The sequence below is a fragment of the Macaca nemestrina genome, chromosome 11 (genome assembly GCF_043159975.1).
Source record: "Macaca nemestrina isolate mMacNem1 chromosome 11, mMacNem.hap1, whole genome shotgun sequence".
NCBI lineage: Eukaryota > Metazoa > Chordata > Mammalia > Primates > Cercopithecidae > Macaca > Macaca nemestrina.
In genome coordinates this window covers 41,027,155-41,039,601 of record NC_092135.1, presented here as the reverse complement: position 1 = coordinate 41,039,601, position 12,447 = coordinate 41,027,155, and the positions used below count along the sequence as shown (strand labels likewise).

The 12,447-nt window shown below is 36.6% G+C and overlaps 1 protein-coding gene across 2 annotated transcripts in view; it reads right to left on the bottom strand.

The window, feature by feature from the left end:
- The window catches only part of LOC105492611 (Rho GTPase activating protein 15), a 628,732-nt gene that overhangs the window by 595,564 nt on the left and 20,721 nt on the right, over window positions 1–12,447 (bottom strand). For both annotated transcript variants that reach the window (XM_011759829.3, XM_011759830.3), the window contains exon 2: window positions 6,625–6,803. In XM_011759829.3, the coding sequence (XP_011758131.2) occupies window positions 6,625–6,789 (165 nt within the window). In that variant the 5' untranslated portion in view covers window positions 6,790–6,803. The remainder of the gene's footprint in view (window positions 1–6,624; window positions 6,804–12,447) is intronic.

The window sequence follows — 12,447 nt, the reverse complement described above, 5'->3', positions numbered from 1 at the left end:
GATTCGGGGTCAGCTGTATTACAGGAACCGTTACATAAATGGAGAAAGTGAAAATCAATCCTAGCTGACAGTGACTTCGGGATAATCAGCGCTCACTGGATGCCTCTGTCAGTTCGCCTGCATCAAACACCGTGTGACTTCTGTCAGATCTTTTTAATAAAACTATATTCTCACTTTCAGCAACCTAAATACATGTTCCACTGGAACTGAATTTTTTAGACTAATTTAGCCCTCTAGATTTGTAAACTATCCCAGTATTTCCTTGAAACAGCTCATGAATGATACCTGTCATTCCATGGTTTGTTATTGACCTGAGATGAAAGGTGTTACTGTGAAACATGCCACCCTTTGGGTGATCTGGGTGAGCCCTCCTACAGAAGGCCGCATCTTCTGCCTTGAACTCAGCACCACAATCTCAACACCATTTCCCAAATCATCCTCAGCTCTCACTCTTCTCTCCTCCTCGGTAACAGAACACTTAATCAATCATTTCTTATTGGGAGAGCAGCTTTCTTGCTCCGTTCTAGTTGTTCATTGCTGCTTTCCTCTTTACCTTTGTATTTTCCACTAGTTCATTTCCTCCTCATACGGAATTGGAAGCAGTATTTGACAAGATGTTCCATGTTAGAGGCATTCTTGCTGACAGCACCTGATCTGTCAGTCTTGAGAAGCAGCTATTTTATCCCACCCACCTTGTGGTCCCTTGAAATTGTGAGGCACGCAGTACTCGACTGAAGTACAATTTACCATAATATTAGTTGTCAGTAAATTCAAAGACGGAACTCCTAAAGCTATAAAATGGATTAGAAGCAATTTAAAAAAAAATTAACAAACTAGAGTAAGAGTATACTGTCAACAAACAAATGCTCCATCATAGGACTGTAATTTGGAATTTTAATTACCCCTCTGCTCTGTAACAAAACAATGTCTGAACTGGCAGCGATTTGAATCTCTCACAGGTCATTGAGCATTCTAGTTAATTACTCTATGAATAGCCTGTTTTTCTCCCCTCTGGAAACACGTTTCTAATGGCAGTCAAGGTCTGACAAATGTGTCATCTACATAATTAGCTAGGAAGCAACACAAAACATTAAACATGCTTTGTGCCGACAACTATCAAAACATTTCATTTGTTGTCAATTATTCATTACTTTGTAGGTTCTGAAGGGGTTGTTATTATGGAAATAAGTCCAGATGCTAACAAGGTTAGAGTTTTGGATTCAAATTAGTAATCAGAGGACTAACTTTTAAAAAAATGTATCTCATGTACATTCAGCACCATGTTCAATCAGTAGGAGATTATAAACAAATTTAGCTATGCTCAGGTTAAGATGGAAATGGCACAGCCACATATGTGGATGTGAGAGCCCTAGCTCTTTCTTTGAAGTATGGACTCTTCACTGTCGTCATAAACTTTCTGAACCTTTTGGCAAGTCCAATTTGTGCTTGGTAAATAGAGTTAAAGATTTTCACAGCATGAGATGGCCAAGGGTGGCAAGGACAAGGAAAGAAATCTCCAGTAGTTTTTGAATCTTCTTCCCCCCGCGGCGTATTGTGTAAAAGTCAAAATTCTAGCTGGCAAACTTTTTCATCTGTTCTACAGCAAGTCTGCAAAATACCTTAGAAAACCTTTGAATTTCATGCTTATTTGTTTGTTGCTCTTTCTAAAATCTTGTTTCTTTCATTATTTTAATATTGTATAAAAAGCACTGTCTTGAAAGCAGTACTCCTAATATATATAGAAAATATTTAAAAATCTCAACAAAACTGCCATCTCAGTGGTAAAGAAAATTGCTGTGGAAGACACATTATTGTGTAGTCATATCAGAGGCTTGGATCTTTGGAGAGTCTCACTCCACTGTCCTCCAGCTTTTCCTTATAAACCAAAATGGCTTACAAATGTCATCCACAATAGTCCAATAAAGATTAGGAACAAAACACTGTCCTTACATTGATGAGATAAGAAAGATTTAACTGAAGAATGCAGTGTATAAGAACGGTTCATAAGGCTTGTTCTTGAATCAGAAAAATAGAATTTAAATTATATTTGTGTGTGTCTAGAATTTAATTGAGATGATCAGTTTATTTTCTACATAATGTTTGGTCAGATGCCTGTACGACAGAGCTAGACAAAAGGAAAAGAAAGAAAACAAATTCTATCAGGGAAATCAAGACGACCCGTTATCTACAGGGTGTGCAAAGTATGTCAGGAAATAATTCTACCCTGAGTGCTGAGAATGTCCAGTTAATAAAAAAAGATCAGCCACTCGCTACGAGAACATAATTGTCTGTATCTATGTTTTTCAAAGCAAAAATACAGACAAATCTTACACTAAATAGGACACATTAAAATAAGCTTTAATAATCTTTATGCAGAAGGAAACTAATCCATTTTCAGATCATACGATCCACAGCAATAAAAGGAAATCATCAAACTAAAAACAATTTTAGAAATGGCTGCAGACTCTCATTTAATTAACATGCAACAGATCATATATTTATGAGGAAGTCAAAATATTTAGGAATCCTATAATCCTGTAAGCCTTAATGTGGTATAAAAACAACAAATAAATGCAAAGTGTTACTGTTACACATGCCTGCCTGATCAATGGTTTTCACATATTGATCTATAAATGGAGTTGACAGTCTGTGTTGGCTGCACATTTTCCAAGCAGCGCTATTTTTGCACAAAACCAATACGGGCAATTACCTTTGTTTGAGATGCCAAGTCTTATCAATTCAATGTGATTTAGTGTCATTTTAATTAAATATCAGGATCCACTTCAGGACAATTTATACAAACAAAGCCTCAAACCTAACTATAAGCTTGATTTGAAGTAAACATGGACAAGCCCTACAATCTCATAATATTTCTTAAAAACTCTACTAAACAGAAGGTTTATATTTTTAGTAGCAATTTTTATGTCTGCCTTTTTGGCTAGCCACAACTTTGGCAAGTATCCGATAATCACAGAAGTAAGAAACAAAAGAAAATTGTTTCCTCTTTTCTTCTGATAATATATTTTAAAAGTGAACAAACAGTCTGTTAATGGAAGTAAAAGGAATCTTGTATGTTCATTATGTTCATGTTTAAAAATGGCTCCACCTAAGTCTTTATCTGAACACCAATTAAAAAAAAAAATATTTTCCTGTTCATGATGGCCATGAATGAAGTAATGCCCTTCTGTGGGGTTTACAAGATGGAAACGGTGAATATTCATACACGTTGTTGCTTAAGACACTAGCATTAAATGCCGAAACTACTCTCGCCTGCAAATCGTATGTCTGCAGTTTCCTGATTCGGGCTATTTAAACTCCTCGTTAATATCTATTCTAAACTGTGTATTAGGCAGGAGCATCTCTCTTATAAATAACATCAAAGCCACATTAAACCTTTTACAATCACTATTTGCTGAATTGCACATTCGTCTTTTTGGTCCTTAAACAGGCACAGTTCACTTGCCCCCATCTACCGGTCCTCAGCTGTCTGATTTTCTGTTTAGCACATTCTGGTAAATAAGCTGTCTACCTTTACGAGGTCTCACTCCGTTGCTCAGGACGGGACAACAAATCGCTGAGACCAAACACTGTGCTTTCCCCACCAAAGGGAGGTCTCCGGATCTCTCTTACAGATGGGCGATTTTCTTGCAAACCACTTCCCCCTCTCGAAACTGCCCACCTCTCCAACATTTCCCAGGTCAAAAAGTAACCTCTTTGAATTTTGAAAAGGCATTGATTTTATTAACCAAATTTTAGAATGATTATTTGATGTCTAAAGAAAATGATGCACATCACCAATAAAATACTAATGGAGGATGCATATCTGTTTTACTGAGATGCTTTCCTATAACATTCAGGTTATCAAAATTTCTAATTTAGCAAGTAAATTAACCTATGTTTGCATAGCTTAGGGTTGGATAAATGTTTATATTGGCATTTCATAGTACTCCTCAATTAAGATACTAAGAATCAAAGCTTTTATGACATTTACAGTAGAATTTTGTATTATGTTCTAAGTTAAGAGTCATATTAAAAACATTTTAATTGAACAAAATTTATGAGAGGAAATTATGAATTTATGAGAAAATTACAGAATTGATTTGACCCTAGAATATTTTTATCATTTTTGTAATGAATTAAGTCATGATGAATGTAATATCAGATCCTTGTGTTATTATATAGTCCAGTAAGTCATATTAGATTTGCATAATTGTTATACTAGTGAACAAGTAGTATGCATATGCCATATATATTAAGTAGGATGCATGACATATGTATGATCTCTAAATACTTTTGATTTTTCTCTGTAGAGACTACATGCATGCGCTTCTGTTACAGCAAATCCTACTGCATGTGAATATGTGCACACATTTTTAGTACCCATCACTTCCCACCTCTAAATTCAAAATCTCCCCCTTGACCTCACCCCACCACCCAACTTCTGAAAAATCAAGTTCTTAGTTTAGCTTGAGCAGATAACTTTAACAGGCTTGTTTGAATAAATATGCCAAAATACTTTACATTCTGTCAGTATCTAGTCAGAAAATTGTGCATGGAAAAAAGAGATGAAAAGAACTGAGACAGAAAGAAAATTAGTGCCATGGCAAGCTTTCAATACAGTATCTCTGAGCCAAGTTTTCTCGGTGAAATGACACATCCTCACTAAAATACCCCTTTTATATAATTATGCACTGAGCACACATAACCAAAAGTAACTTTTATTTTTGTTCCTTATCGAGGAATACATATTGCCCAGGCTAAGAATGCGGAAACAAAAGCTGGGATAATTATAGCTAATTTAACTTTGGAAAACTCTTATTCTCTAGCAGTCCAGCATACAACCCCCCAAACTAAAGTTATGTAACAAGGTAATATCAACAATGAGAAACTGCATGATAAAATCCTGCCCAAAAGTGAAAAATGCTAATTTTGTCTCATTTAGCAGCTGGATACAGAAATGCTCATTAGTTTTAAGAGGGTTAATCCTTTTAACTTTTGCATATTGATATGCCAATTATGCCTAATTGTACAAGAGGCATCAGTCAAGGTAATAGTGCATAAACACATGAAAGTTATTAAGTACATCCCAACATGTAATAAAGTAGGTGTTAATTGGTAGCTGAGTTCTGCGGGCTATTGAGGTGGATAATTCATTGAGAGATGGATCACTTGTAATTTCTCTCCATAATTCCTTTTGCAGTCTCATGCTGTGATGTTTTCATGCTTGTCAAAAACAACTGCGGCATAGTGCCTTTTGTTAAACACAGCCAATAAAATATGTTAGGCATCATTAAATATACTTAACTTTTAAACTTTTTCAAAGGTACAGTTCTTACCGATAATACATTATAGAGATTCCAATAATTTACTCTAACCACTGTCTCAAGTTCATAGTTGATGAACATTTTAGCTGGTTTAAAAGCAAAGTCAGGCTGGCCGTGTTGTACCTCCCAGGAGACAATACTTTTAAATGAGAAAGTAAATAAAGGAAAATGCATATCTCATTAGTTACTTTATCTAAGGATGTAGTTCTCACTCCCCAGATATAATCACTGGCTTCCTCATGCTAAATTTGTCTACAACACCTGAGGAAAGAATGATTAAAATCACATATTTCTCAAGCTCCTGAGATTGCTGTGGGTTAATTTTTTGAGTGAAAAATGGGGAATAAATGCAATTGGTAACATGCTATTCAGCAAGTTTATCTCATTTAATAACTCAGTTAGGAAGCTGAATATTTCATAGGCCCCTATGATATTAACAGAACACTCAATTAATAGCTCACATGTTTCTGCAGAGTGACTGGAACTCAGCCTATCCCCAGCTAACCTATTTCTCCCTGTTCTTGCTCTCACTGTGAGAAACAAAATAGATCTGGGGTCCAAAAGAGTGGCTAACATTGCATAAATAATTTTGTAACATCCTATGGCCTCAGCTGCAAGTTACCACCATTATGGAAGAAAATTAACCAGAGGAGACTCATCGCAATCAGTGGGTTTAGTGGCTCAGGATGCGTGCAGGGCCAGCGACACAATTGGCAGTAGAGTTCATCTCTAACTATTTTATTTCAAATCTTCCTAATGACACATTATCGAGACAAAATGGCTTCCTCTCCAAACCTTAAATAGCCACAGCATTTCAATCCTTTAAGCCCACTCCAAATCAAACCATAATTTCCAGTATCATATATTATTGGGAGATTTTAAGGAAGAGATTTTCACATTTTTTTTAAAGATTTTTTTTTCCTCAATTCATTCTTAGCTAATTTTAGCCTCTGGCTTTTCAAAGTGATGTACTGTATTTGGAAGTACAAACACCACATGCTAGCATAACCTCATTATTTTTATGACACTGAAGCATGATAGTAGAGGCCCTTAAAATGAGTCAAAGGTGCTCTTCAGTCTAGCTCCAAATCCACTTTATCACTCTGGATTAAGCCCAGCTCTTCTCTTGTAACTGGGGATATTATTATGACTATAAATACACAAGATAAAATGCATTACAAAAACAGTTGTCTCATGCACATTTGGAAAACAAATAAAACAAGACTAATTAGCTTTTTTTTTTTTCTTTACAAAATTCTTCATGACAACGAACTTGGGATATTTGGAGTATTTGACTTACAGGTTCAGTGACCTTCCCAACATCAGTGAGGATCATGGATTTACTTTGGCTGAGCCTGTCATGGTGGCTGTTGGCATTTTTGATTCTCATTTGCACAGCTCCTGTGCCTTGGCGAGTAGAATTCAGTGTTTCCAAAGAAGTATCAGAATTTGTAGATTTCTGCATATTATAGTGCTATCCTGAGAAAATATAAAATACATTATGTTATTCTAAACATACGCTTTTCCATGAAAAACTCTTGATGGAGTGTCCCTGTTAATCATTACGATATTAAAAGTTGATAAACAAGAGTCTTCACTTCTCTCAGTGGTGAAGAAAAAAGTAGTTCCTTTGTAAGTTATTTTGTCAGTTGGGACCTTTATATGTGGATAGCACTATACATAACGTAGGATTTCAGAAGTTTATAGGTAGCACAATGATAGACTGTGATTCTTAATTCCATTAAGAAACTCCTAACAGCAATGAGATACAGTTTTCCTTATATAGAAATGATGTTGCCAACCAATCATCTTGAGGATATGTGCTTTTTTATGCACAACTTCATTGGTCTATTACCCACTTTACCCCTACATGCTACCATCAGCACCCTTTCTTGGTGAACAAAAATCTCTATGAATAAAGTCAAATTTAAGTAAGAAAAATTGATGTCAGAGCAAAACAGACCCCAGAGCCCCTACCTCCACTCACAATACCCACAGGGGGAAATTAAAATTCCTTCATCCACTGCCATCTGCCAACTGAACTAGATTTGCTAGCTTAGTTGAACATCATATTTATAAAGAATATGAAGAAAAAAATCAGCACCATTTATTTTAATAGAAGGAGTCTGATTTAGGCAAGAAAATTTAGTATGGGCACACTTTAAAGGAGCAGCAATGAGAAAAAATAGAATTTGGAGGAAGAAAACAAAGAGAACTAAACTGTGGCAGCACCAGAGGGTGGACTGGTAGAGCTTTAGCTGAGCCCCTCATCCATAATCCTCTCCAAGTGCCCCTCCCCAAAAGTTCCTCAAGTGAACACAGCATCTCATTACAAACAGAATGGTTACAATACAAACACATTTTCTCATTTTCTGGAAACAGCCCTCTTCCTGATTGATTCTTGTCTCCAAGTCTAACCTAATAGACATCCTATAGGGGGCACCGAGCACTGTATACAGTGAACGAAACTGTGATTAGTCAGTTATGGGAGCGAATATAATCCAAAAGAAGAATCATGTTTTAAGGAGGCAAGTGTATAGCTACCCCAATGTTTGTTGGACAATGAGGCTAGAATCATTCGTTCTAATGGCCAAGCAGGCAGACACTAAGATGAATAGAAAAGGAAACATTTTGATAGGAGGAAAATTGTTAGTTTACAATAAATCCCAGTAAGGTAATTAAACTACAACTTAGAAAAGAAGCTAATACTTAGTATCTACTGTGTGCTAAGCAATGTGCTCAATGGTTGATTCTCAAAAAACTCCTATAAAATAGCCATTAAACCCATATTTTTATATAGAAAAAGATGAGGATCAGAGAGACTCACAATGTTTCCAGTAAAACAGGCAGGCAGAAAGAGGTGAAGGAGCAGTTATTTTATTCCCAAAAGAAGACCCATATGTCCATCAACAGGTGAATAGGTAGACACATTTTGGTTTACCCAATGAAAACAATAAACAATAAAAAGGAACAGACTATTGATGCATAAAACCACATGGATGAATTGCAAATTTATTCTGCTGAGTGAAAGAAGCCAAAAAAAAGAAGAGGAAGAGGAACAGGAGGAGGAGGAGGAAGACGAAGAAGAGGAAGAAGAGTAAGAAGAAGAAGAAGAAGAAGAAGAAGAAGAAGAAGAAGAAGAAGAAGAAGAAGAAGAAGAAGAAGATTTATTGTTATATTTCATTTATATAATATTCTCAAAAATGCAAACTAAGGTATGCTAACAGAAAGCTGATCAGTAATTCCTTAGGGAAAGGATAGAGGCAAGTATGGATCACATTAGATATGAACAAACTTTTGGCGATGATGGATATGTCTGTTACCTTGATTGTGGTAATGATTTCATAGGCATTTACACATATTAAAAATGAACAAATTGTGTACGTTAAACAATTGCACTTTGTGATTCTTCAATTATAACTCACGAAGATGTTTATAGAAAAGTTGTTTTAGTAATTGCTTAGTCAATTTATTTTGCTCTTATTTTCCTTTCTATGTGCTTACATGAGTAATGTATTATTCAAAAGTATCTAATTGAGAATGCAAGAGTTTTTTCAATAAGTATGAAATAAAAATTTGAAGTACGTATTAAGAAGAAAATCATATATTTTCTAGAAAAATAGTTTCTCCTTTGAGTGCATTCAAGTGTTGATTTCCCACACTATTCAACAGATTCAAACTCTAAGGACAGTGTGTTTGTAATATTGGTGGATGAAATCACTTAGGCTGAAGCCACTCTCTTCTGGCCAAGAGCATCTAGCCACAGTGTTTGCATAGCCCAACTCTGCACCATTTATAGACATGTTGCTTCCTCAGAAGCTGCACAAATTTCAGTGTCAAATCAAAATTTGCATTCCTATATTGATTACACAATCAAACCATAAATTGCTTCGTGATGTGCTACTGTCAAAAGGCTGGATTCCTTACAAAGCCTTTTATCTGGCTTCCCCACCTCTGTTTTCTTGGGGACAGGCTGCGGAAAATATTTTCAAGATTTTCCTTTCTCAGATCTTTCCATCAGGCTGATCTCTCTCCCTACCACAATGTTAATGTTATTTCTCTTAATTTGCTCACTGTCTCCTCTCCAGCCCTCACTTCCTTTTCCATCTGACCCTGCCGTTACATTTTGTTGACACCCTCTCCACTCAGTTTGTTCTCTTTATTCTGCTTCCCACGTACTTTGTTCTACAAGGTCATTGATTTGATGCTACTTCGTAATTCTTCTTCTATTGTTAAATCTTTGGGTATTTCTAATTTTGCAGACCACTATGTTGCTCTGGGGAGACAGAGAAAAATGACACAAAACCTCATCTTAAAGATTTCTATCAACAGAAGACATATATATATACCCCTTCAACCCTTATTGAGATTCTCCTAAGTGGCAGGCACCATTTTAGAGACCCGAGATAATCTTTGTTTACCAAGTGCCTCAGAGTTTGGTGAGGGCAATAGAGAAACAATCAGTAATTAACTGAGAATAGGGCCGTGCCCAAGTGGGGAGAGGAGCAATGGCATTAAACTCAGCTGGAAGTGGGAGGTGGGGAGAGAGGAAGTCTGCAAGAGAAGATCAGATCACACCAGAGCTAAGTCAGTTCAGGTTGGACATTTCTGGCAAAGGATTCAGCAATGCAAAGGTGTGCAGATACCTGGGATATTATAAGGTAGGTATTGAAATATGTCATGAAGGGAATATAAAGTACCAGGGAGGTTGAAAGAAAGAAAGAAACAATGGATTTCATAGAGAACATGGCATTTGACCTCTCTGTGGGGATATCTGATCATCTTGCTTATCTTTCATCTGGCTGAATGATTGACTGAGAGTCCCATCCCTTCTAATCCAACCAGTACCAGAGAGGCTGGTATTCTAGACACTCTGAGGAAGAGAATACGTGTTGTCCTGGACTTACATAACACACAGTGTTTTTTGTGGATGAATTGAGAATGGAGATCAATTAAGAGGGAAGCAGAGCCCTGCTGCAGGACAGAAGGAGGACGGTTGAGGATGGAAATCTAACAGGATGATAACAACAGCTGTGTCAGTGGCTGTGGGACCTGTGACTGCTGTACTTGTGGGTTCAGAGATGATTTCCTTTCATTCATCCCATTAGGAGCCTCTCATTCCAAGCAGACAGAGCTCTTTCTAGGCCATATTTTGCAAGTTGCTTTGGGGTCCCACATAGACCCCTTTCTTTACTCCCTTTCAACTCCCCAGTTTCCCCCTGCCTGCATCCTAACAGTTTTTTCTCTAGTAGACACCCTATAATCCTTTTCATATTTCAGCTGCCAGAGCACCCACTGCAGCATTCACTTAGGCTTAATCTAAATACAGAGTCAAAATTTATAAAAATTTCCATCATCCATTCTTCTCTACCTATGAATCACTTAGATGTATATGGGAGAGGGATAATTAGACTAGCTAACACAATATTATATCAGTCAGACCTTCCCTTAACTCTCAAGGAAGGATTTAACTGAATCTCAAACTGGAAACTCTTCTGGCTACATGAAAGAACTATCTTAGAGTAGAAGAGCATTGATCAGTCCACTCTATCTATGCCCTTACATAAATTCAGAGGCAGTACGATTTGTGACTGGGGATGGGACATTAACATTGCATTCTAGAAAATGGTGCCTCCTAGAGCTGTATGATGCAATGTCCCTGCCATGGTGGTCTTATTTTTTAGCCTTTATGAAATAAGGTTCTAGGGAAGAAACTCCAATGCAAAGCCTGCTAAACATCGACTCAAAAGAAACCCTCACACCTCAGAGTGCATATTGACTTGGCTTCCAGAACCTAGGAGTGGTTGTCCTTCCAGGAATATCTGTATTAATTGCAGGGTGTTCTCTGAAAGAGAATGCAGAACTCCAGTTTTGTGACTCTTTCTGCATTATTATTCCAAAAATATTCACAGGAATGTTAAATTATATTCTGTTTTTCCACCCATGTTTTCAATCCTCACTGACCCTCAATTTTCTAGATTTAGTAAATTGTAAAATCAATAATATTTGCTTATGCTTATTCCTATGTAATTTAGTAACATCAGGCTTATTAACTTCAAGTCATATGAAGTTTAGGTTTTGCTTGATCTATGTGCCTCTTCAGTATTCCCCTTGTTCTTCCTAGAACATGTCACCCACTCATGTCATCATCATTATTGTTACTATTAAGTTTTGTTAGAGAAAACATTGATGCCTTGTGTGTTTATGTTCTTACAGGAGGCATACAGAGCACTGGTGAATAACTAATGAAAATATTGAAGAACTGGCTCATTTTGCATGTGTTTGAGAATCCATTGATTTTACTAAACTCTCCAAATAAATATCCCTGAGTTGGAAATTGAAATGTAAATCACTTAAGACTGGCTTCACTATTTCTCTAGACTTCCTGATTTTACATGTACTAACAGAAGAGCAAGAATACCTTGTGATATTGCACTAGTTCTCCTTTCAATCCTGCTTAAAAACAGGAAGCAGTAATGAGAATGCACTTCATAAGAGCAACATGAACTTTGGCTCTGCTCAACCTGCGTGGTTCGATGGTGTCCTGGGCTTCTGGGCTTGATTTCCCTACTCATACTGCAAATAAGAGTGAACATGATATTTCATCTAATCACAAATTTTATAGCTGCTCTCCCAATTATTTGTTGCATTCTGTTAACTACACTAAGGCTCAGCAGCCTGCCCTTTTGAGTTAGAATGTGTATTTTTGACATCTCTTTCACATCAACAGCATTAAAAGTAAAAATATATTAAGAAATTTTTGAGCTGGGAAAAACTGGATAGGCACTATGACATAATCTTCATGCTGCTGAACAGAGAAAATGTAGGCTTGGGTATACTGAACATCATCCCCAAGGTGTCACATCTTGTTCAGAACAACTCTAGGACGGCACTAAGGGCCCACACTACCCAGCATCCTTGATTTTGCCATAGACCCCCCAATCAAGTGGACATTGTGTATGGAAAGAAAAGGTAACAAGAAATGTAAAGAAAATCTGGCAGATAAAATGATCATAGCATAGCCACATTAGGTATATATCATGCAAGTCTTTCTATTTAATCTTTTGTAAATGTTCCTGTGCTTCCTGACAAAATAATAAAGACTTAAATGTTTGTTAAATGT